The sequence below is a fragment of the Choloepus didactylus genome, chromosome 23, assembly GCF_015220235.1.
Source record: "Choloepus didactylus isolate mChoDid1 chromosome 23, mChoDid1.pri, whole genome shotgun sequence".
Taxonomy (NCBI): domain Eukaryota; kingdom Metazoa; phylum Chordata; class Mammalia; order Pilosa; family Megalonychidae; genus Choloepus; species Choloepus didactylus.
The window spans coordinates 12,023,809-12,051,280 of NC_051329.1; the positions used below are offsets into that span (position 1 = coordinate 12,023,809).

The following is a 27,472-nucleotide window of genomic DNA, read 5'->3' on the forward strand; positions in this document are numbered from 1 at the left end:
ACTGTGTGATTGTGAAATCCTTGTGGCTCACACTCCCTTCATCTAGCGTATGCACAGATGAGTGGAAAAGGGGGACAAAAATTAGATGAAGAATAGGGTGGGGGATGGAAGGGATGGAAAGTTTTGGGTGGCCTTTTTTGCTTTTATTTTTATTTTGCAGTAAGGAAAAGGTTCAAAAATTGATTCTAGTGACGAACGCACAACCGTATGCTGGTGCTGTGAATAACTGATGGTACACTTTGGATGACTGTAGGGTGTGTGAATATATCTCAATAAAAACTGTTTAAAAAGTAAATGAACAATGGAGGGGGAGAAGTGGAATGGGGTGTTTTGGATGTTCTTTTTTATTATAATTTTAATCTTATTTTTTGGAGTAATGAAAATGTTCAAAGATTGTGGAGATGAATGCACAACTATATGATGATACTGTGAACAACTGATTGTACACTTTGGAAGATTGTACGCTATGTGAATATATCTCAATAAAATTGCATTAAAAAATTCTAATGTATGGTAGAGATGGCAGTAATATAATTCTAAACTTATCATCAGACCTCAATAAATACCCACTAAAGTATATTTTATTCTTATTGTTTAACTATGAAAGTCTCAATTTCTCACATGAAAAATCAAGATAATTCCTATACTTCTATCTCACAAGATCATTTTTAGAGCAATAACATAATGTAATTAGTTAAACAAATATGATCCATCCATAAAATAAAACATTCCACACCTATTAAAAGGCTGTATATAAGTTTTTATGTATTCACATGAAAAGATAAATTTATAGCATATTGGTTAGTGTAAGGTACACATAATACCTTACATATCTATGACAGAATATTATTGCAAGGTGATAATATATGTGCCTGTTTGTCTGTAACTAAAGAAAACATACTAAAGAATGCTCACCAAAATGTTAAGAGTGGTCATTATCTCTGGGTGATGAGATTTCTAGAGGTTTTAATTTTATTATTAATAATAGCAGCAGGCTCTATTTTATACTGTATAAAATGTATTATCTCTTTAAACCTCATAATAATTTTCTGTGGTAGATACTATTATTATCCCCATTTTACAGGGTGGTAATTGAGGCTCAGAATTAAGAAACTTGCCCAAGGGTCACATAGCCAGAAAGTGGGAGCCAGGATTTTGGTTCCAAAGCCTACGATGTTTCAATTGTAACATATTTTTAAAATGAGAGCAACTTATTTTTATATTTTAAGTACAATATAAACAAATTACTATTATTTCCACTTGTCTAACAATGAAAAATGTCTCTACGGACTGTACTAATTGGTAGTGGGAAACACAAGTCCCGTGGTTCTCTAAGTGTGGTCTGAAGGCTACCTGCATCAGAATCTTCAGGGGGATTTACGGAACACGCAGACTCCTGGGCTCCAGGCCCAGAAAAACTGAGCTGGAGTCTCTGTAGTCAGGCCAGGAATCTGCATCTTATGAAAATGCCAGGTGATTTTTTAGGCGCTCTAAAATTTGAGAATTGCTGTTAGACACATATCAGTGATCCATGAGTCTGGTCTTATAACATTTAACACTTTCAGACACCTCAATTTCTTCAAAAAGAAATTTCAGATTCATCTTTATAATATTATAAAACAAGAGTATACTTCAGTCTTTCCTTGAGAATTCTGAATGTGCTTCTGGGTTTTCACAGAGTCTCGGCATTAGGAAAGTTCATTATTCTCAAGGTGCTAGATTCACATCAAAGATATTTCTGGTTAATAAAATATTGAAAAATAAATCTGCTTTAACTGTATAACAAAGAACCTTGCATTTTAAAAAAATATATATTATATATGTGGTATACAAATACATGGTATTTACACATACAAATATAGATAAATTACGTATATATTTAAGTATTATTATAAAAATACATATATATATATAAAATATGGAGTATTTGGAAAAGTTTAGGATTCACTGCTATAGATAATGGGCTTTTGTAAGACTGACCAAACTCCACATTGTTAAAATACAAAAAATGAGCAATTACGTTTTTAAGGTAAGGAAACAATCACATGTATTCTCCACCAAAAAGACCTCTGAGATCCTTGAACTGCATGTGATTTCTTTAACCACCAGACTTCCCATTGCTCTCTACGTCTTTTAAAAAAAGTACATCCTGGCTGCCTCAAATTCTTTTTGCCATGAGGCAGAGCAAGAATAAATATAATAATAAAAATTCTGCCTCATATTAGTATTTACTTGTGGCAGCACATCTACAAATGTATAAGCTCTTCATCTTTTGTCTCCTGAACTGACAGTCTCATACTTAATTATAATATGAATGCCATGACGAACTCAATAAATTAGATTCAGCTCAGAACCAGAGAAAGAAGGCTCAAACTAACACCTCAAATTATTATTGATGATACCAAAAAGACTCATTCAAAACATGTGTAAAGAAAACATAGAGGAGATACCAATTTCTCAGTGGTAAATAATGGCAGAAAAGCTCAGAAAAGAGACAGAGATCCAAAGCCACATCTGCTAAAAAGAAATAATTTGTGTCAGTGTCCATGTGATAAGAAAGAAGCTTACTCATTAAACACACACTATAGATTCTATAGTATAAGAACACTGCTACTCAAGAGTGTGGTTTACCTGGGGCCTGTTTAGAAATGCAGAATCACCATGAGTGAGATGCTACATTTTAAGAAGATCCCCAGATGACTGGTATGCACATGGAAGTTTTAGAAGCGCTGGTGTAGAACCCAAAGAGAATGAAGAGGGCAGTATATACACAGGTACAAAAACTAATTTTTCTTGCTTGATGGAACAGGGATGGCTTCACTCTGAATGACAATACCATGGATGAGAAGTTGCAATGATTCTTTTCCTTCATGTTCTGGAAAGTATCTCGTAGAAGTTTAAAAACATAAAGACAGCAAAATACTACTTTTACCATTCACAAATTTTTCCATTATCAAAGAAGTAATGCACTGAAAAGGCTCTCTGTTTGAAGTATCCATTATCCCAAGAATAAAGTTCCCCTGAGGGGCAACTCTCAAGAACCAAATACCTTGACCTTATTTCCCCTACATAGAAAAGAAAGGGGGGGAGGGAGGGAGAAAGGAGAGAAATTAAGCCTATAGAGAAGGGAAAATACCAGCAGATAAAAGAGAAAATACACAAAATATATAATTAAGTAAAACCTTTTTGCAAAAATCTGTTTAAATTAGGTCTGAGGAAGTAAATTACACATGGGCCCAAATTTATCTAGAAAGTAACCAATAATATTATTCCTGCTGAAGACAAGATCCTGACATGGTGTGATTATTCCACTACATGATAAAGACAAGGATCTTATTTTTCCCGAGTTATAAATAATTTGTGGGATAATGGTGATTCATCCAGGACAACACATGACTTTAGAATGCAACGTGCCAACCAAAGACTTGAAGGATCCAATATTTGAATTGATGGGCATTTCATTATCAGAGTTACACCACCACCACCACCCCCAAATTGTCTTCTTATATACCACTTGCCAGTTGCTATTCTGGGTTCCTTATTCTACTTATCTCATTTAATCCTTTCCTTGAAGGAGGTCACTGTCTCCATTTTATAACCAAGAAATGGAAGCTCTGAGAGGTGGCAGAAATGGGTTAAAAGCTGGCTAGATGTGTCAATGCCAAAGCCTCTGCTCATAAACATCAGGCTTGCTTTCTGCCTAAAGGCCATGGCAATTCTGAAGTTCCAGGTTATGTATTTGCCACCAACTCAATATACCATCCTTCTTTACGCAGAGGGCATGATATACTGCCCCTCTGATAACATGGCCCCACATGTTAACAGGCATTTTAGAAACAGGCAAAGAAAGAGCCATATACATTAAAAAAATCCTGGGCAAGATACATATTTATTTATTCTGTAAGTGCCTGTTTAACTCCAGAAACAGAAGGGTGACATTTTGCCACCAAACAGAACTACTTAGAGAAAGATTAGATGTATCTATAGGATCTGAGTGGGGGAGAACTGTTCTAGTTCTCGTTAATACCATATGTTCCCAATTATGCAGGAATTATGACAGTCTTACAATCAGAGAACCTTTTAACTAAAAGGTTCTCTGTCTCCTCTGCCATGCACTTTATCTATCTGTACTCTCACAGGAACTGTTGCGTATATAACTATCTGTATCTGTTTGAAAGGATTCACTGTTTCAGCTGTTTCAAAGCTTTCCACCGATTTGCTAACAGAGCTAAAACTGCCCTTGGTAATAACACTGCATTTTTCCTTTTTGTTTTCTAATACTTTCAGTCTCTAAGTATTTCATACCTTAATATTCTAAAAAATACCAACCCTATCACCTGTGTGGATTGTTGCCTTATAGAGCTAATTTCACCCAGAGGGAAGAGAGTGGCCTCCAGGGAGGGAGCCTGGACCTGGTTGCCTGCCTGCCCCATAAGGAACAAGGACTCTGGGTACACCTGCCTGCGTACACAGTAATTATCTCTGGAGGGGCACATAAGCAACGGGCAACATTGATTGCTGCTGGGGAGGACGAGGCAAGGAAGGAGACTTCTCCCTGTATTCCCTTTTGAACCTCTGGAATTTTGAACCATGTATTGCTTTGCTAAATATTTTAACTAAATAATCACATCATGTAGCAACAAGCCACACATATAATTCATGTATTCAATTACATGACCAAAAATATGAACTTCATTATCCAGATAAAGATGAAGAGCAAATCAGTCCTATCAATTTAGTCACACCATATTCAGAAGTCTCTCATTCTGATTTATGGCAAATAAACCTCGATAGTTATATATGTGTATTTTTGAATACAAAAAAAGACTCTCATAATTTATAAAAACTAATTTTTAAAAATATTCAACACGATTGACTTTATATCCAACAATACAGAATTGGGTAAATAAATCAAGGAATATCAATATAATGAAATGTCATGCAGGTTTTAACACTTAGGCAGGTATTCCCAATAATAAGATGTATTCTCAATAATACTGAAAGTTTTGGAGAAATTCCTTCAAAATAATGTTAATTTTAAGAAAAAAAGGCAAGACATAAAATGTATATATAATGATCCTAGTTTCTTAAAATATGTGTCTGTGTGTGTATATATACCTGTATAGAAAATTGTGGAGAGACATACAAGGACATATGAATTATTCATATCTCTAGGTGGTGGCAATATGAGTGATTTTATTTTTTTCTTTATTGTTTTTAAATCTTCCAAATTTTCTAAGACTCTAACATTTTAAGCATTTATTAAAATAATATTAAGCAAATTATGGCTAAAAGCTATATTGTACTAACCCATAACCAGATTATGCTAAATTCTACAATATAACTTTATGACAGTGCAGTCTTCAAGGCACACAGTAAAAGATGGTAAATGGAAATAGATTAAGTTCCCTGAAAACTCTGGAAAAAAAAAAAATCTCTACACGGAAATGTTCAAAATAAAGGATTCTCAAGTTCACTACCTATCTACAGAATAGCTAAATTAAACATTCAAATTCATTAAGATTTTTAGAATGATGGTCAAAGCTTCAGCTCAGAACTAGATATAATGGAGAATATTTTCAATTAACTCCATCTAACCTTGTTTTTCAAGAATTTCTTGGGAACTCACTATCCTCCATGCAAAATTCACTATGTGCTATACAAAACCAAAGATCTTAATCCCATATTGTGTATCCACATTCCAGCATTAACATTTATTACAACTGTTGGGATATGTTTTCTCTTATCCAAAATGCAAATATTAACTGCAATTAAAATTCTTAAAGTCTTACCTGAACTACTTTAGTTCATCAAAAATAACTACCTATTCTTATTTTATTCTCCATTAACGTTTCCTAACCTATGTCCTTGACTTAGGATATTATTTATTAAATCACATCTTTTCTCTGATTCTAAAAGCCCTTTTTGGCATTCAGTTCAATCAATATCCAATTTTTGAGCTCCTACTATATTAGTAGGTAGTCAGTGACGTACAAAAGAAGGTGACTGCCCTTAAAGAGCTTATAAAATGGTAAAGGAGACCAAATGTGCCAAAATAAATAACTTTAATATATATAAAGCAATGCTATGGAAATATAGAAGAGAGGGTGACTGCTTCTAACTGAAGCCTTCATGAAAACTTCATGGTGGAATAGCATTTGATGTGAATCTTGAAGGATAAAGAGAAGTGTTCAAAAAGTACGGGTGGAGTTCCCAATGCAACAGAACCCCATGAACCAAGACTATAGAAGAGAATGCAGAAGATGAGTTTGCAAACTATAGGTCACTTCAAGGGGAAGTGGGACAGAGTAATGAGATAAGAATGAAAAGATAGAAAGGAGCCAAATAATTATAGCTCTTTTGAACTCTATGCTTAGAAATTATAATTTTACCTTGCAGGCAGTGAAAAGCCACTGTAGATTTGGGCAAGGAGGTATTTTGACAGTGCTTTAGGAAGTCTACTCTGGCCGTAATCTATGGCTGGGCTGTGTAGCACTTCCATTTAACTACTGCCTCAGAGATCACACCATATTATGGTCAAGTATTACCTAAAGCAGAGATATAGTGGGAAACCACTCAGAGGAAATGACCTGGAGTCCTAATCCTAGCACTAACTAACAGGTGTAGTGTCAAGATGCTCTGAGTTTTACTTAAATAGCCTCCAGAATTATACTGCCTAATGGTAGGCACTAGCCAAATGTGGCCATTGAGCACTTAAAATGTCACTAATCAGAATTATTGTTACTAATTACATAACCTTGAAAAAATAGCTTCACTTCTCTAAGCCTTTTTTTTCCTCCCCTAAAATTATATTTCCTCTACCTGCTTCACACAGCCACTGAAAGGATGAAATGAAAATAGTATATACGAAAGTAGCCAGCACAGTGCCCCTGGAAGGCTGGTGGGCCATATGGGCTCCACTGCAACCATTCACCTCTGGGTTATACCATGAAAGCAGCCATAGACAATATGTAAACAAATGGGCTGGCTGTGTTCCAATAAAGCTTTATTTACAAAAACAGGAAGCTGGATAGATTTGGCCCTGAGGGCCATAGTTTGCTGACCTCTATCTAGAAAAGTGCTGTCCCACAGAAATGTAGTATGAGACACATATGTAATTTTATATTTTCTAGTAGTCACATTAAAAAGAAAAAGATAAAATTAATTTTAATATATTTTATAACCCATTATACTCAAAATATTGTCATTTCTACATTTAATCAATTTAAAATATAATTACTTATACATTTTACATTTTTTTGTACACAGTCTTCAAAATTCTAATTAGTGACGTTTCAATACTCAATGGCCACATTTAGCTAGTGGCTACCATCAGGCAATATAATTCTGGAGGCTATTTAAATAAAACTCAGGGAATCTTGACGATATACCCGTAAAATAACATTTTGAATAATGAAAGAAATCACAAGAATATAATTGTACTCTACAGAGAAGACAAAGGCAAAATGTACTTTGGATTTTTAAAAAATAGTGTTTCTCCTGAGATAGGAACTGTTACTGCCTGAGGCCACTTGTTGAAAACTGACCTATATTAGCATTGTAAGATACCAATATGAAGTATACTAATGGATTTTTTTCACATAGCTTCAGCTGACCAACATTCTCCCCAGATGGGGGGGCTGGGGCTCCAAAATGTTCAGTGAATTTTTAAAAATGCTCAATTTAGAAAGGATTACTTGTCACTCTTAACTATATTTTATTTGTTTCAAATCGCTTCCTTCTTAACAATGCCATGTTTGGCAAATGAGCAAAAATCATATCACCCAAGAAAACCTTTACTAGCTATTAGTTTTCAGTTAGTAGGCAATGGAAAAAAATTGAAAGACAATAACATTTCCTACCACAGAAAATGTTAAGGCATTTTCAAAAATATGGTCACTTTAACTTCAAACAAATGCAAACTCTGCAGGTCTTCAGCAAACTTTTTCTAAAAAGGTAGAGATGCTGGGAAAAAGAGAGTACCTCAGGGACCCTTAACCTTTCAGTTTGGTAAAGTCTATAGACCCTTCTCAGATAACATTTTTAAATGCATAAAATAAAGTACATGGGATTACAAGAAACCAATTATATTGAAAGATAGTATCAAAATACTTCAAAAGCAAATTTGTGATATAATATAGGAGTTTCATTATCCATACATTGAGTAACAAGATCAAGCTACAGATTTAGTAATTACCATAATTTCTAAGTGGTGGTAAGCACAAACAATGTTTCAAGATATGTGCAACAACTGCAATATATGAAAATGTCTATGATTTCTATTGGTTACAAAATCACAGGTACTGCCAATACTACTGGAGTTTGTTGACTACACCCATAATTGAAGGAAATGCTAAATTTCAGCTCAACGTTAGTGAAAATATAGAAATAAATTTTCCCATCCAAGATCACAGAACCCTAGATTATATTCATGGACCCCCTGGAGTCCATGGACTCCAGGTCCAGAACTTCTAAGGGAAAGAAAACTTTCTTTACTATAAGCTCTTCCAAAAAATGCTTCCTCCAAAGTTCCACAAATACATTTTTACATTTCCTCTCATTTTGCAACTTCCTAGATGAATGATTAGGAAGGAAATAGTATCAAGAAATAAAGAAGGTAATTCTTCTATTAAGTAGCATGTTTTGATCAAAACATGTTCCTATAGATTCTCCTTTAATATTCTTAATTATTTCATCTCAACAGTAAGAAAAACAAATACATCAATACTGACTTTTACTGTACCATAAATAGCTACATCTAATATGACTTTGTTCTTTTGAAATCAGTATTGGAAATTACAGAGCACAAAACAAATACATTAAACACAGAAAAGACACATTACAAATGCAAGCTAAATGTTAATATTTTGTTGGTATAAAACCACTACTTGAATGATGCATCTGTAGTTATTAGTATTACTAAACCTACAATTTGCAGAAAATAGTTTGCAAATTACCCATCTTCTTATTGTTAATCTGAAATTGCCACAAATTGTGCTACGACCCAGTAATTTAGCCAACTACAGGTTTCAGAAGAAACACTAGGGATTCAAATATGTCCACTCCAAAAATGTCCCATCATGGAATGTAATACTTATTCTACAACTTGCTTAACAGCACTTTATAAACTCAAAGCTCCATACAAATATTAATCTTTATTGGGAGAGGAAATAAACAGCACTATTAAAAATCCCTTTAAATGGTATAACTGTTAATATTAATAGGCTGCAGAAACATATTTTAATAACCACTACCGATTTATAGCTTATCAAACTTTATCAAGCAAATAACACTCTAAATACTAAAAACTGCTTAGCTTCCTGTAAGATGGAATTTTCCTTTAAAATTTGAAGCAGATTTGAAGAAACAGCAGAAATATCCAACAAGAAAATTATAGTACTTTGATGCAGCCATAAAATTATGTTTTTAAATCTAATTTGACAAAATGCTTCCAATAAGTGATTAGGATACAAAACTGCATATAGGATATAATTCCAATTTTACATATATAAAAATGTGAGTTGAAGGAAATAGTAAAAAATTAATAGAGCTATTTCTGGATGGTGCAATCACAGGGTATATTTTCTCTTACACTTTCATATGTCTTCTGTATTTTCTACAATGTCCATGTTTACTTCTTTAAAATTAAAAAAAAAAGTTTTGCATAGCATAGAACTCACTTAATATCAACAATGTTTCATACAGGTGCAAAAATGTGGAATTACTCACTATATTAGCATCTAAGGCAGAAAAATTTAAGGGGATCTGAATCCAACTAGTCTGCCTAACAACTGCTGTGCACTCTGAACACACTTCAGGAGCCAACACATCTCTTCCCTGTGTGATCAGCTCTCTGGCTCTGCTGGCCTCTGGCAGCTTCCCCACACCATCTCAGAACAAGAAGTTGTTGCTCAACCCTGCCTATATATGGACATGGTCTGTAATAACTGGATTACTGACCAAAATGAGTATTTGCCAGGAGTCTAAGGAGAGCAAGCCACTGAAATGAAGGGATAAGAGCCATACAGCCCTAACAGAGACCTCTGGCTTCTTTCAGCTGACCATGGTTCTGCCTTCATTTCCAGGTACCCTACTGGGGTCATCTTTTAGAGCAAGAGCCATTGGCTTCAGCAGATGCTAAGTTTAAGCATTTGATATGGTCTGTAGGAGGGTGTGAGGAAAAGAAGTCCTATCAGACACTGGGAGTATATGTTGGTTCATTCACTTTGGAAAGCAACTCGGTAGTGGCTATTAAAGTTTTAAATGGTCACCTATGACCCAGGAATTCTATTTCTCAGGATCTATCCTAGGGAAATACTCCCATATGTGCACAAGGAGGCATGCGAGGCTGTGTACTGAAGAACTGTTTTTAGTAGTAAAAAACTGAAACCAAACCAAAATACTCCTTGTGGTAGGCTGAATAGTCACCCCTAAGGATAACCAGGTCATAATCCCTGGAACCTTATATGGCAAAAGGGACTTTGCAGATGTGATTAAGCTCAGGATCTTGAAAAGGGGAGATTATCTCAGATTATCGGGTGAGCCCTGGATAGAAACACAAGTGTCCCATAAGAGGCATGCAGAAGGCTCAGAGACAGACGAGAAGGCAGTGTGACCATGGAAGCAGGGATTGATGGTATCTGCCTTGAGGAGAGAGGGAGAGGCAACAAGCCCAGGGATACAGGTGGTCACTAGACACTGAAAAAAACAAGGAACCGGATTCTCCCCTCAGAGCCTCCAGAAGGAACCAGACCCATCTACATGTTGACTTTAGCCCAGTGAAAGTGATTTTGTACTTCTGACCTCCAGAACCATGAGAGAAAAAATGTGTTGCTTTAATCCACTTAATTTGTAACAGCAGCAACAGGAAACTCTTATACCCATCATTAGGGTTATGGCTAAATAGCCTGTGGTATATCTGGAGTCTTATGCAGCACTTATTGTATTCATGTAATACTCACTTTAAAAATTTTTAATGAATACATAAACTGTGTTTAAAATATGGGATCAAAGTAATAATTGTAAAATTAATGCAGTCTGCTTTACTTTTGAAATAACTGTGCATTTGTCCTGTAACTGATCAACTACTGTTACTTAACATCTGTCTACAACTATTGGCTAAACATACTGCAAAGCAGACTACACTCCTTGTGTTCACCCCACACCACTGTTGTATAACAAGGTGGAAAGAGGCGGAGGAAATAAATAGTATGGGGCACTTTCAAGAACTGATGGCCTTTTCTTAATTATCAACACTGGTACCTTATAGTCTAGGAAAGAACAGGTGCACGACAATCCATCAAGAAACCCTGGCCAATGGGGGGTGTTTTGTGAAGGTCAATAAGGAAGCCAAGAAGATAGATAATAATCAAAATTGATTTATTTAGCAAGACCATAGGTGCCTAACTGATTTAAAACGAAAATGAAGACTATCTACCTATTATCTCATCTGCCTAGCCATACTGCAAACAAATTGGGAAAGAAGAAAATTCCAAAGGAATCACCAAAAAATTTAAGTCATCTCCACTGTTAGAGAACAAAACAATACTGTTGATAGTTTTGCTTTCATATGCAATGGGCAGCTGAAGACAGTTCATATACTTTAAATACATAATCACATCCATCCTCAAAATAACCTTGAGAATCTATGATATAATACTTTCCATTTATTGAAACTTTACCATGTACCGGACATTGCACTAAGTACTTCACATGCAGATTCATATTTAATCCTTACAGTAACCCTATTATTGTCCCCATCTTATAGATGATGAGGCAGTCTAACAATGGTTTAAGAGCATGGACCTGGGCTGGAGTCAGACAGACAGATCTTTTTCAGTCTCAGCTCTAACTAAGGGTATGACCTTTGTCAAGTTACTTAACTTCTGTGACTCGGCTAACTCATTCATTTTCATAAAATAAAGATGACAGTACCAACTTCATAAGGTTTTTCTGAGGATTAACTGAGATAATGGGTGTGAAGTGCTTAGCATAGAGCCTGGCATGCTGTAAGCACGCACTATGCTGACACTGTTGTCATGGTGGTGGTAGAGATGGTGACGATGACAAAGACGTCGCAGCTGAAGAAGATACCAGGGCTTACTAAAGGTACAGAAATCACCCAAGGTCACAAGAGGCAGAGCTAGAATTTCATTCCTGGTCTGACTCCTATACCTAATTTTTATTTTAAATTTATTGTGGTAACATTTATATACAACAAAAAAATTCTCCATTTTAATCACTTTCATGTGTACAAATCAGTGATATTAATTACTTTTACAATATTGTGCTACCATCATTATCATACATTATCAAAACATTTTCATCACCCCAAAGAGAAATTTATTAAGCAATAATTCTCCATTCTCCCAACCCCTGGTAACCTGTAATTTACTTTCTCGCTCTATGAATTTGCTTTTTCTAGATATTTCATATAAGTGAAATCATACAATATTTGTCCTTTTGCATCTGCTTAGTTCACCCAGCATAATGTTTTCAAAGTTCATCCATGTCGTCGAGTGTAACAGAACTTCATTTCTCTTTACAGATGAATAATATTCCATTGTATGTATATACTACATTTTGTTAATCTATTCATCTTTTGGATACTTGGGTTGCTTCAACCTTTTGGCTACTGTGAATAATGCCACCATGAACATCAGTGTACAAATATCTGTTGGGAGTCCAGCTTTCAATTATTTTGGATATATACCTAGTAGTGGGATTGCAGGGTCACATGGTAATTATATGCTTAAATCTGATTTCAACCTCTAGGCAATACTGCCTCCCACAGTTCTCAGGTACTTCATTCTAACTTTACAGAAAGACAACCAAGCCTGGGAGCTTGTAAGGCCTTTCCCCCAAGCTCACAGAACACTGCACCAAGATTCAGTGATTCTTATTCCAGTGCTTTGCGGATACATGGTAATTAATCCTGCTGGTGAACAAGGTGTTTATTCACCTTGTTTATTCACTCCTCCAAGTCTAGAATTTGGAATCCTGTAAAAGTACACAAAGACTTTGCAAAGAATTTTGCCCAAAGGGTAAACAGCCTGCTATCCTCCTAGGAGACAGATCAACATCAATATAAATATCGTCTCAAAGATTTTACTTAAGTATATTGAGTATATCAGTATACTTTATATATCAGTATATTCTACTTGACTATTTCAGTTAATCGGCCCCAAACCCAAATGCTCTTTCCCTTAAATAGCAAAAAAAACATGCTGAGCCTTTTTTATTTCCTAAATAATATCAGTAAGGCATTCTGAGTCTGTTGAGGGTTGTTGTCCCATTTTCAACAAACTGAGGTATAACTGACACGCAGTAACTGCACATATTAAAGTGTACAGTTTTGAGTTTTGACATATATATACCCATGAAACCATCACCACAATCAAAATAGAGAATATATTCATCACCCCCAAAAGTTTCCTTATGCACCTTCGTAATCCATCCCTCCCATTCCCTCCTGGCCCCTACTCCCACCCACAGGCAACCAGTCATCTGCTTTCTGTCCTACAGCTTAGCCTGCATTTTCTAGAATTTCTTGTGAATGGAATCATGCAGTGTGTACCCCGGTCTGTCTGCCTTCCTCCACTTGTATATGGATGTTGCATCAACAGTTCATTCCTTTATATTGTGGAGTGGGGGTCCCTTGTAGGGATATACCACATTTTGTTTATCCATTCACCAGCTGATGGCCCTTTTGACTGTTTCCAGTTTTGGCAATCACAAATAAAGTTGCTGTGACTATTTTATGTTCAGGACTTTGTATGGTGTGTGTGTGTGTGTGTGTGTTTTCTTTTAAACAAGCAGAAGGAAAAATAAGAAATACCAAACAAAAGGCTTGAAATCAAAATTAATCTAAACTATGGGGTAAGAAGTAGTTTGGGCAGCTATGACCTCAGGCAAGTCAGTTAACTTACCTGTCAAGATCAATATGCATGATGCCTGTCCCTGCCTGGTGTTTGTAAAGAAAAGTGAAACAGGAAGCAGAAACCTTTTAGAATGTCCAGAAATTTCTCTTAAATTTATTTCAACACTCACTCAAAAGATAATTTTCTACATGTTTTCTCTTTCTGCCAACAACATGCATTTAAAAAAAAAATACAGATAGCTATTTTAAAGACCAAGAAAAAAAAAAAAAGAAGTCTTACTCTGCATTTTTCATTCACTCAGAGTAATATCCAAAATCCTTAACTACAACGCCCTACTTAATCAGCATGGCTCACACACACACACCCCAGCTTCTATCACTTTTCTCTCCCCCTTTATTTACTAAGGATGCTCCCTTCTCAGGGACTTGGCTGTCCTCTCTGTCTGGGATGCTCTTTCCCCAGTAGCCATATGGTACACCCCCATACTTCCTTCAGGTCTCTGCTCAAATGCCATACCAGGCCTTCGGTTTAGAATTTACTGCCAGCGTAAAAAACCGAGCCACCTCAACGTTACTCTCCATCCCTTTTACCCAGTCATACTTTTCTCCATAGCACTTATCATTTGACATACTATATATGTCATATTATACATTTGATTATTTATTGTCTATATCCTCACCCTAAAATAAAAGCTTTCTTTTGAACTTTTAAAATTTATTTTTAAAATTCTTTAAAAGGTTTAAATTTTATATACTTTTGTAAAGTCCACAAATCTTAAGTGTAAACTCCAGGTAACCAGCACCCAGGTGAAGAGAGAGAACAATCCCCCTTGAACCTCCCCTCATGACCCCTTCTAGTCACTATCCTCACCTGCCAGGGTACTCTAACAGAACAGATTAGTTATGCCTGTTCTAGAACTTCATATAAATGGAATCACGCAATATGTTCTTTTTTTAAAAATTTTTATTTTGGTAACATACATATGACAACATTTCCCATTTTAACCATTTTTAAGTGTAAAATTCAGCGGTTAAAATAAAAGGGTTTTGAGGACAAGGATTTTCTTTCATCCACTGCTATATCCCCAGCACCCAGGACAGTACCCAGCACACCTCTGAATTCCACAAATAATTGTTGAATGTATTTGTTGATCAAACACTATTTTTTTTATTTAAAAAAAAAAAGAACCTTCAGTTTAGAATTCACTGGGAAGAAATTTTTAATTCAAAACTCTACTCACGCTTAAATTAAAATGCCAAGACAATGCTGATTTCCTTCTTAGGATCCTTTTTTTCTCGTTGACATTTAACCATGAGCAGAGTGAAAAGAACACTGGAATTGAAAGGCAGGAAAGCCAGGCACTAGCCCTGTGCTCTGCCACAACTGCCTGTGCTACAGTAACCAAGTCATAACTCCTCTGGTCTCAGATAACTTCTCTCTAGTTAGCATTTCAAAAGTTTAAAAAAATCAATAAACTTTTTAAAAAATCGATAAACTTCTAATAATCCTCAAATATGAAAAAGAAAGTCTAGAAAATAGAGATATGTTTATTACTCCATCTGTACCCAGTTATAAAAATAAAAAAAAAAATTACAAATATCAATGTCATACATACATGGAGGCAGTGAAGTGTCATGACTAGGAGCAGATGCATTTGACACCGACAGACTTAGGTTAATGTTCAGGCTCTCCTCCATGTCAGCTTGAGCAGATCACATACTGGCTCTGTACTTTACATGTCTCATCTGTACAATGGGTGTAATATTTATGATTGTTACAATGTAGGGTAACAATATTTCATTCCTAGGGCCCTTCTGAGAATTTAGTAAGATAAGGCTTGACACAAGGGAAACATTTAATCAACATTATTATTAATTAAATGTGAATATACCCATGTAAACATAAATTTAAAAGCTACAAGTACATTCTTGGCTACCCACTTCTCCTATACCACACAGCCTGCATAATATGAGGAAAGAAATGGAAAACACACTCTTCACCACTGCCAGTCAGAAATGTTTATCACCTATGAGCATACTGGTTTCTGCCATGTCAGACCGTAAATTTAAAAAAATTTTTTTTTCAGTTTATCAGGTCAGAGAGATTCTGTCCTTTAAAATCACTCTTTTATGGAAACAGCTGACATATTCACTCATTACATTTACACAGTAAACATCTTAGGAAAGCCCAGTTAATAGCTCAGGTATTTTTAACTACTCCTACTCTTTCTAATCCTAAAGATAATTTTATAAATATTTACTACCATATAATATTAATGAACACACAGATATAAATTTTTTTTTGAACTTGGATTAATCTCCAAGGAACAAAGAGCATCCTCTGCCCATCTCGTACACACAACAGTCAACTGAATCAAAAGATTCCAACATCACAGCACAATATCTCTTGAGTCTTCATGCAAATAAGACATTCATATACATCTTGCTTTTATAGAATAGGCCCAAATGAGTGAGACACAATAAAACTACGACTCTGTGTTAGGAATTTCCCTTTTTTGGTGGCCAGATTGTAAAATAAGCAAATTAAGAATTCACAATAGGAATTCTGAGGCAACCTCAAATCCAGACACAAAAATACAGTGGAAGATATTCGCATCTCAGGCACGTCCAGATGTCGCGGCTAACACGATCCTATCACTGCCGTTCCCAGAAACACACAGTAGTGGGTTTTAATTCACTTCTATAAATGTTCATTGTATTGAAAGCCAAAGTGCATGCAAAACCGCAAAACACAAAAGATTTCCTCGCATTCCGTTTATAAACAGAAGACAGGCCATCTTCTCTGTGTCCTACCCTAGAGAGACTTCCTTGCGACATAAGAATTTCATGATACCTCATGCTACCTATACATTAAAATGTCATCCCACAAAGTGGAGGATGGGAGGGGTGATTAGGGTCAACATCGGGCCTCCAAGAAATCGTACTGCCAGTATTCCCACCTCCAGGCTAACATGAAATCAAGTGAAGTCCGTGGAAAGTTCCCATCAACCAAACACATTTGCTTTGCTTCTGTCCCCAAACCCAGGGGCAGAATTGCTGAAATTTGCTTTTGCACCTGCCACGGCTCCTAAGCCTGGGCTTCTCCGCCCCCTAAAAAGGGCCCTGCGGCCTAAAGCGTCCGTGACCCTTTGCAGGAGAGCTTGCCGAGGGCCGCTAAAGCATCCCTCTCGCTGGTCCACACCGCCCGCTCTCCTGACAAAGGCCCCGTGTCAATCCCAGGCACAACACGGAGAAGTTGCTGGATTGCCCATCGCGGACAGGCAGCTGCCACTACTCTCCTCCGAAAAAATAATAAAAATAAAAATAAACACATAACGGGGAAGGAAAAGGGGGTGTACAGCATTAAAATAAAAACCTCCCCCCAGGTAAACCACCTGGGTGTGCCCTAGAAATGAGTCCCGGGGAGGATCCGTGGGGGAGGGGACAGAGGGACGGGCAGGCAGCCGCGGCTCCTCCGGGGCATGAAGGCCGTGCCGGGTGATAATCTAATAAAATGCTGGGTGTCGGAACGTTCAAAATGAAACCGCAAATGAAATCCCCCGCGGGCGTGCGGCCGGGAGGAGGCAGGGAAGCGGAGGGCTGCAGACCCCACCTGCCCCCGCCCCCGCCCACTGACACCTGCCAGGACAGCAAAAGAGGGGGTTCGGGGGGATGAAGGTGGCGGAGAAGGGAGGGCCCGACCCCGGGGGTGCCAGGCGGGCTGGTCTAATCTGATGGCGGCGACGGGGGGCGGCCTCGCTCACCTCCAGGTCGGTGTCGGCGGCCTCCGGGGCGCCGAGGATCTCGCTGGGCAATTCCGCCAGGTCGGTGACCCGGATGAGCCCGTCGTGCAGGAAAATGGTCTCCTCCTTCACCGAGAGCCACTGCGCCGAGTCCGCGGCCGCCGCCGCCGCAGCCGCTGCGGCCGCGGAGGAGCCCATGGCCCCGGCTGAGGGGTTGGCGGTGAGGATCACACGCCCGGCCCGGCGGAGACCAGAGCAGGAGCCGCGGTCACCAGTCCATGGCAGCGCCCCGCTCGCAGCCTCGCCCGTGCAGCTCCGCCCTAGATGGCCCGAGCTGCCATCCCCCACACCCGGAGCCCGGAGACCCCGGCCCCGCAGTCAGCGCCGCCGCCGCCGCCCTGAGGAGCAGGATCCGCCTCCGCCGCTCAGCAGCCAACTGTCAGTGAGACGCCATGTTGGGGGCGGGGCTCCCGGCATGCCCCGCGGGGCGGACAATACAGGCCCCGCCCGCCCTTGGCCCCGCCCGCCGTGCCGCTGATCCCGCAGTCTGGTCGGCTGGGAGGCACCGATCTCTCTCCATCTTGCCCTCGGACTGACCTCTTCGACCCCATCCTTCCCCTAGTTATACGGGGGCACCCGGGGTCTGCAGCCCATAGGGAGAAGAGGCCCCTCCCTACTCAGGTATGCACCCCTCGCCCGGTCCAGGGCCCGCACCCTGGGGAGAGCATGGAGGTTCTCTCCTTGCTTTCATGTTTAAATGAGATGCATGCAGAAGTCTGGTGCAGAGTGCGTGCGCCAGACTCGTTTACAAGCACTTGGTGTTAGCCCTACGCCTCCCGCACAGTAGGTGCTTGTATTTAATGAAAAGCCTAGTACCTGATATGCACCCAAAACCTGGGAAGTAAAACACTTGCCACAAGGGTTGAGACCCAATGGCTGGCACTTTGGTAAATGCTCCACGAATGGTAATTATGGCCATTATTATAGCCCATCACTATTCAACACTGATTGACATACACCTTGAAAATATGCACACCATCCCATTTTTACAAAAACAAGAAAGAAAAATACTATATATGTAGAAAAAAATGTGTGGAAAAATACATACCAAATTGTTGATGTAAGCGTCATAGGAGAATGGAATGGATCTGGAAGGGATGAGGTTAGACTGTTCCTTTCTATTACTTTCATAATTAAAAAAATAAACAAAGCAGAAAATCATTTATGAACAGAGCCAGCAATTCAACTTTGAGGGACTTTTGCAAAGGAAATCATCCATAGGTAAAGACATATATACAGGATGTCAAACTCAATATTGTTTATAAGAGGAAAAATTATAATTGGTCTCAATGCCCAACAATATGGGATTGGTTAACTAAAATATCTTATATCCATAAGATGGAATAATATGAAGCCATTCAGAATCATCTTTATGAAGAATATTGATACAAGTAAATATTGGTACAAGTTCATGATATATTGCTAAATGGAAAAAAATTCAGGTTAAAATAGCAATGAGCATTGTTAATTTAATTTTAAATATTTAATGGTGTTTACAGTAAGATTGAATTAAAAAATATGCATGTATGATTATAGGTATAGAATAAAAAGACCGTGAAGGTAACATGCCCATTAAGATTTTGGTGAATCTGAGCAGTGCATTTATAGGTGAGCAGTGCATTTACAGGTGATTGGGGGTTTGTGGTTCATACTTTTTAACATTTTCCAAGTTTTCTTCCTTGAACATGTGCTTTTGGAAAAAGCAAAAAAATTAAAATCATTACAAAAAAACCAACTTATTGAACACATAGGAATCGGAGCACATCCATTCGTTTATCCATTGTAACATCATGCAGTGTATTTGTTACTAGCCCCCATTTTACAGGAAACTGAGGCTCAGAAGAATTGGAACTTGCACATGGCTAGGAATTGGCAGAACTGAGATTTGAACCCATAACTGGCTCCATCCTGCACTACCTCCCTTGCAAATAAATAATTCTTAAATATTGCACCATTACAACAATCTCTTATGCCTTATATTTATTGCTAATTTCATTTTCATGATTTTCATTCCACAGCATGTGTTAAGCCCCTAGTAGTTTCCAAGTCAGGGAGGTATATAGAATATAGAATGGATGATATATAACATTTGAAAAACTGACTTCCTGCTTTCAAAGCTATTCTCACACATCTAAAGAATACTCCAAAGGGATACAGATGTCCTTTTATTCATTCACCATCTCTTGATTTCTTGATCCTCACAACAACTTCTGAGAGAGGTAGATTATCTTCCCTGCTTCCAGCAGGGAAACAGGCTCAGTTAGATACTTTGCTCAATGTCACACACCCGGTAAACACCAAAGCTCAAATTTGAACCCAGGTCTATCTGATTCTATAACCCCAGCTGCCTTATTTTGGCTGTTTCCAGGAAACTGCTTTATTCCCTTTTCCAGCAGCTTCCAAACCAATGCCACCATCACAACTTTTAAATGCTCAAGTTTCTAATCTAAATAACCATCGTGGGTAGCTCAGAGTACATTTCTCCTGCTCTTAATGTTTATATTTCCAGAACCAGGAGTCAAGATGACCAGGAACTATTGTCCTTCATCCCAATTAATGCTTTTGAGTCTTAGAGTCTTTAGACTGCATAATGAATCGTTATTTAATATTTTAGCAACAGTAATTAATTAGTCATAGGACTGCATGGCTGCCTCCACCACGATGAAGCAACTAATGAATTAATATTTATAGAACCCCCTCTGGAAATGAAACCATTTAGTGGACATTTCTAGAACGGATCAGAAGACAAAGAAAGTCTCTGGTTGAAAGAACTTTATGCTGGAAGCCTGGAGGCAGAAAATCCATATTTAGCCTAGTCAAGATCTCAAACACACACATGCACACATTCACTCACAGAAAGGAATGGTTTATGATTTATTCCTCCTCCTTCTCCTCCCCCTCCTCCTCTTCCTCCTCTGCCTCCTTCTTTTTTAGAACTGTCCTTTCTACTCTTCCAATTGAGAATGGGGGAAGAGGCTGGGAAATGGAGCAAGAGAAGGTGTTAACTGGGCAGCCCCAAGTTGGAAGCAAAGAGGAAGCATGAAGAAGGCAGTAAGTATAGCTATTAGTAAGTTGGACCTCAGTTTCCCCTTTCTCCTGGGAGGTATCTCCCCAAGAGGCAATAAGCTTGTTGTCAGCAGCTGATGTAATGCTCACTGGCCTTGGCTTGAGCTGGGGCCCCTCTGGAATTTTGCAATATCTCTCCCTTCTGTTGGCTTTTCTGCACCAGCTGACTGTCTAAAATAGGCTGTAATCCTTACTGGGCCCCCAGAAATGTGAATGTGGTGAGAAGATAAGTGATCCTTGATAAACTTAATAGAGCTCAAAGATAGTTTTAGACTAAGCAACCATGTTAATTTTTAAGGCCTTTGAAAAAACACATGCACATAGCTGCTAAATGCACACACATACAAACACACACACACGCACACTGACAGAAACTGTGGAGGAGATTGATTATTTCCATCTCACTAATCATGGTCTCAAAGAGGAAACACACACACCTACTCAAAACGTTTTTTTCCAAGTGATCTGACAGACCTTGTTCATTTTTTTTATTTCGAAGAATATTATTTTGACTCATGGGCGGGTCTATGAGGCAGCAGGGACAGGAAATGAAATGGAAGGGATATTTGAAAACAAGGAGGGTGAAATTTTCTTCGGAGCGCCACTGTATTACCATAACTGAGGGACGGCCTTCACCTTGATGAAAAGCCCAAAGATGAAGCAGCGTTTTAAGTGCAGCTCTGCTCTTTGGAGAAATCACCGCGGAGCTCTGAAAGATGCGAGGTCCTTTAGCGCCGCCTTGTGGGCATCAAAGGCCTTGCTGCATGGGAATTTCTGCTTCTCACTTACGAATTTGCAAGCACTTCCTTCCCATCTGCAAAACTTAGATTTAGGAATGGGTCGTCCCCAAAGGAAAAGTAGGCAAAAGATACGATTATAGAGCTTGCACAAAAGGAAAAGCCAACACTATATGTTTTCACAGAGAATGTGTTAGATATGGGAGTTCAACTCTCAAGAAGATAGGCTGGTTCCTTCCCTTATGAAGCCTACAGTAGGGAAGAGTGACTTGGAACAAAGGGGATGAGAAATCCGGGGACCTGGTCTGAGGGGTGGGGAAGGCTCCCTGAGGATGTTGTGATTAAAGCTGGTAACTGATGTGTATGAGTTCAGTAAATGAATGTGAACTTGAGATATTAACCAAAGAAAAACATTTATGTGAAACAGTGTGTGTATTGTTTGGATCATAAACTTGCCAGATTTGGGTCCCATTTCCATCAGGGGACAAGTTATTCTATCTGTGCCCCAGTTTTCCCTCCTTAAAATTGTACCTACTTCATATGGTTTTGTGAAGATCAAATAAGTTACTATGAACAACACTGTTAACACCATACCTGGAACATAGGAAACCCTTGATATGTGCTGGATACTTCTAAATGTGGCACCATTTTTCACTTATTAAGTCAAATTAAGATTTTAATTTGAAACCAGAGATGGAAATGGTGAAGCTCTGGGGTAAACACTTCATCTTTTGCATGGCTGATTTTGGGGAAGCACTTTGGAGATTAGATACATATCATACATACACAAAAGGCATAATAAAACCATTCTTATTGATCTAAAATTCTAATCCTCAAAATTTACCTTCGGAAAGTTTCATCGAACAACTAGTTACTAAATTCCTACTCTCTGCTAGGCTCTTATAAGTCCCTAACTTCAAGAAGCTTAAAATCTAATAGGGGAGGAAGACAAAATCAGGTAATTATGCTTCAGGGCAGGAAGTCCTGTCTATGATGGAGCAAGTTGGGGGTACAAGGCAGGGACACCTAAACTGTATCTTGGGGAGACAAGGAGATCTAGAGCAGTAGCTCTGTAGAGGGGGTGATTTTGCATTTGCCCACCACAGGACGTTTGGAAATGTCTGGAGACAATTTTTAATCATCATGACTTTGGGGAGAATGGGTAGGTGATGTGATTGGCATCTGGTGGGCGGAGGCCAGGGATGCTGCTAGGCACCCTACAGAACTAACCCCACATCAAGGAACTATTCACCCCAATGTCAAAAGTGCTAAGGCTGTTGCATTCAAATACTATTTCCTGAGTTTTTTGGTGCCCCTTAAATTTGGGGCCCAAGGCAAATGCCTCACTATCCTTCCCTGCTTTAAAACCTGAAGCACACTTTTTCACTTTAATTATTATTCTGGTTATTTTTGTGCGTGTGGTAATGAGGGTGTTGGGGATTGATTTTGGTGATGAATGTACAACTATGTAACAGTACTGTGAACAATCGAATGTATGATTTGTTTTATATGACTGTGTGGTATGTGAATATATCTCAATAAAATGAATATTTTAAAAAAAAAAAAGTGCTAAGGCTGAAAAACCCTGATCTAGAGGGATGATTGGAGTTACTCAAGTGAGAAAAGGATAGTGATGGAGAGGAGTGTTCCAGGCATTAAAATAGCACATGCAAAGGGTAGGAGGTGAGAGAGAAAAGGGTGGAATAGAGACCAGAATGATAATAGCTAATATTTTCACTTAACTATGTCTTAGGGCTGCACATATTATCACCACAACCTAACAGGATACCACCACTGCCACCCCCATTTTACAGATGGGGACATGAAGGCACAGAAAGGTGAAGACCTCACATCTGGAAAGCAGCAGAGCTGGGATCTGGACCCAGAGAAGCTAGTTCTGTAGCCTAGCCAGAGCTCTTAACCACAAACCAGTATCAGAGACGGTCCTTTCTAGCTGAAGAAATGCAGGGCATAGATTAGTGCCAGGGTGTCGATGGGAGAGAACTGAGGCTTGAGAGGAAAGCAGGGACCTGTACAAGAAGGGCCTTGTGAGCTATGTTCCAGGAATTTTCCCCAAGGGAAAGTGAGGAATCGCTGTAGAAATTTGAGCAGGGGAATGACAGGAGTAGATGTGCATTTTAGAAAGATTACTCCGGCTACTGTGTAGGGTGGCGACAGGTAACTGTCATAGGAATCCAGATGAGAGGTAGAGTGGCCTGAACTAGGTGACCGTCTAGTGGTGTGGAGTGAAGTGGGTAAATTCGAAAGCAACTGGGGAGGGAGAATAGACGGAAACATGTTGGTATTTGAGGAGAAGTGGGGGGTGAGGGGAGGCACCTGCCTGGAAGATGGAAGTATGATTTCCTGAGAAAGGAATATTAAGGGAGGAACAGGTTTAGGGGAGCAGGGCCAGAGATCAGATAATTCAGAGCAAAACAATTCATAAGGCTATTAGTTTATAATATTCATATCCCCCCACTGTGAAACACTTTTATTTTGAAATAATTTCAGACTTAAGACAGTTGCAAGAATAATACAAAACAAATACACAGAACTCCGATATAGCCTGTAAACAGATGCCCAGAATTACCAACTTTTAATTTTTTGCTACGTTATATCATTCTATTTATATCTCTCTCTCAGCTATTTTTAAAACTCCAATGAAGCACCTTTTAAAATAAAATAGTACACAGCCATTGAAAAGGAGAATTATGAAGCTTTGACAGCAACACAAAATGTTTACAAAGTAATATTCTATAAAGAATATCACAACACAGAAATTTACATGCACTGATAGGAACATGTATATGTGTGCATCTAATAACTTGAAGAAAACAGTAAACAGATATCAGGAGGTGAGCATAGGAGTGAATATTTTCTTCTTAATATCCTTGTCCTGAAGGAATTCAGTTGAAGCAGTATAAGGACTCAAGTATCTCACAATTCTGTTTTTCACAATTTTAGGATTGTTCCAGGATGTGCCCTGGAAGTTACTTATTTTTTTATCAGTTTGTTTCTTTTTCATAAAAATTTCCATTGAAGGGGAAGGGGGCAATGGGTGCAGTTTCTGAGTGATGAAAAAGTTTTGGCAGTGGATAAGGGTGATGGTAGCACAACGTTGTGAAAGAATTGTACACTTGAAAATGGTTAAAATGGCAAATTTATGGTATATGTTACTACCATAAAATAAGTAAATAAATAAAATAAATTCCCATGGAAAGTTCTGATTAGTAAAAAAAATCAATGAATTGATAAGATTCCTGCAGCTGTCTACATTACTAACATATTTTAGGGCTTTTCTTGTGTCCTGTGTAAACCATTCTCCAATGAAGTGATCTTTCTAAGATGCAAATATGATCATCAATTTACTCCCTGGCTTTAACATCTTGTGGTGGTCTCCCTTGATAGAGTGCTACAAAATCCCCAAGATCAGGCTCTTGTTGGAATTTAGTGTTACTTCTCACTCCTCACGTCCCCTCTACCTGGAACACACTCAAGTACTTGTAGTTTACAGAATATACCATCGTTCGTTTCCTTCTCCGAACTTTTGCTTCGGTAGCTCCGTGGTAGGTTGCAAATAGTGCTCCCAGTTCTTCACTTGATGAAAATCATGCACCCACACCCTTTGTTATGTGACTTCGCTGAACCTCCCACCAGAGTAGGTGGAGTACATGTCCCCACCCCGTGGAGGCGGCTCGGCCGTGTGACTTGCCTTGGCCGGTGGAATTGTAGCGGATTTGACGCGCGCAGAGGTTTTACTTGTGCTGGCACAGCGTCGCACCCGTGGAAAAGTTCTAGGCTGGGGTAGCTGCTGGAGCCGGAGCGAGGCTTGTGGGCAGGCCTGACCCTTGAGCTACAGCCTGGAGCCCCACGGATCGCAGCCTTGGAGCAGAGTCGCTGCCGCCGATGCTCACCTTGCGGAGGCGGAAGATACGTCCTTGTTAATTGTCAGCCACTGAGATTTTTGTGGTTAATCCCTCAGTCCCTAGTGTTTAGCACACGGTGCATGGAATAAAGTAGTTGCTTAGTAATGACTTTTAGTGCTGAATGAATTTGAAGATGTTTAGGAAAAAAAAGTGCAAAAATTTATTCACAATGTTGTTTTCCAATTTGCATGTACTGCACGCGCCCTGCGCTCCCAGCCCTCTTCTGCTCCACCTCCTCTCATGCCAGTGCCCGTCGTAATCTAAGTAAGCCACCATGGCTTCTTTCAACTTCTTCAAAAAGTCTGGTCTTACTGCTAGGCCTCTTCATCTGCAGTTCCTTCTTGGGATGCCCTTCTCCACCTGTTTAGGTTCACAAACTGTTACCCAACCTTCAGGTCTCAGCTTCCTCATGGGGAAGTTGCCTGACACCCCCAGACAAGATGTATCTCCCTATTTCCCAATACCATTTCTTAGTACTACTTTTCTTGGGTGCAATTAAATAATTATTAATGAAAAAAAATTAAATGCTTGTCTCCCCTGTTACACTGTGAGACACACGAGCTGGTACGCACCCTAGTACATGCTTGGCACAGTCAATGCTTGATACAGATTTGAAGAATCGATAAATAAATTAATTAACACCAGGTCATCTCTTTATAGGGAATCCCATAGGTAGAGAGATTAACTGAACCAAGATCCTGTTTCAATAATATGAGAGGCAGTAGAGGGCATGGTTAAATCCCATTTTAATAGGTTACTTAACCTCACTGTACCTTAGTTATCCCATCTGGAAAATGGGAATGGTGACAATAAAGGAACTTGCCTTGTAGGGAGGCAGTAAGGATTTGGTGAGTTGAAACTATATACTTTAAGTGCTTGGCACATGGGACTGTAGCATTTGCGATTATTATTATATTGATTATCTGAAAGGTAAAGTAGCAAAGCCAAGATTCAAATCCAGGTCCATCTGATCCTCAAAACTGTAACTTTAACCTCTATACCATTTCCAGTTGACCTGCACTCAGGGGATTTTTTTTAATGAATTATTCCACACCCACTCTCCAAGTAATTCATATATTTTTACAAAATATCACGGGAAAAATCAGAACACTGTTGCATTTCCTCACATGTACTTTGCACTTTAATATTGTTTTTATTTGAGTTTCATATGAGGAGAGTGGTACATCAATCTGTTCAGCACTTAAGGTCTCAAAAGATCCAAATTAGGTGCTGGACAGGAAAAGGCCTCCTCACCCATTCCTGGTCACCAGAGCTTGGGGGATGAGTTAGGCTGAATAATGGACCCCCAGTTATGTCCACATCCTAATCCCTAGAACCTGTGAATGTTACTTGATTTGGCAAAAGGGACTTTACAGATACGATTAAGGATCTTTTTAAAAGAAACGTTTTAAAAAAAAATGACTTCAAATTTATAGGAGAGTTGCAAAAACAATACAAAACCCATAATGAGAACTCCAATATACCCTCAACCCAGATACCCAGATCCACCAATTTTAACATTTTGCCACATTTACTCTTTCTTCCCTTCTTTCTCTTCCCTCCCTCCTTCCCTTCTCTCTCTGAGAATAGGTTATATTCATCATCCTCCTTGAACAGAGAATACTTACTTCCACGTAGATTTCTTAAGAACAAGGATATTTACTTATGTAACCATCTTAAGTACAGTTATCAAGTTCAAGAAATTTAACATTGATATAAAGTTCAGTCTGTATTCCAATTAAATTTTTTCATATGTCCCGATAACATCTTTTTGAGCCTTTTCTCTTGCATTATTAGACCCCATCCAGGATCACATATTACATTTAATTGTCTCTTTAGTTCTTTTAAAAAAAAAATTATGGAAACATATATCCAACATAAACTTTTCCTATCTCAGCCACTCCCAAGCATAATATTGAGATTAATCCATTCACAATGTTAACTTACCCCTACTATCATTCATTATCAGAAATTCCCATTACCCCAAACAGAAACCCTAAACCCACTATACATTAACCCCCCATCCCTCCTGTCCCTGGTAACCTGTACACTCTACTTTCT

At 38.6% G+C, this 27,472-nt stretch overlaps 1 protein-coding gene across 2 annotated transcripts in view; it reads right to left on the reverse strand.

Annotated features, from left to right (window-relative positions):
* Window positions 1-18,049, reverse strand: part of HECTD4 (HECT domain E3 ubiquitin protein ligase 4) — a 220,630-nt gene extending 202,581 nt beyond the window's left edge. For both annotated transcript variants that reach the window (XM_037816632.1, XM_037816631.1), the window contains exon 1: window positions 17,644-18,049. In XM_037816632.1, the coding sequence (XP_037672560.1) occupies window positions 17,644-17,820 (177 nt within the window). In that variant the 5' untranslated portion in view covers window positions 17,821-18,049. The remainder of the gene's footprint in view (window positions 1-17,643) is intronic.
* Between the last annotated feature and the right edge of the window lie 9,423 nt (window positions 18,050-27,472).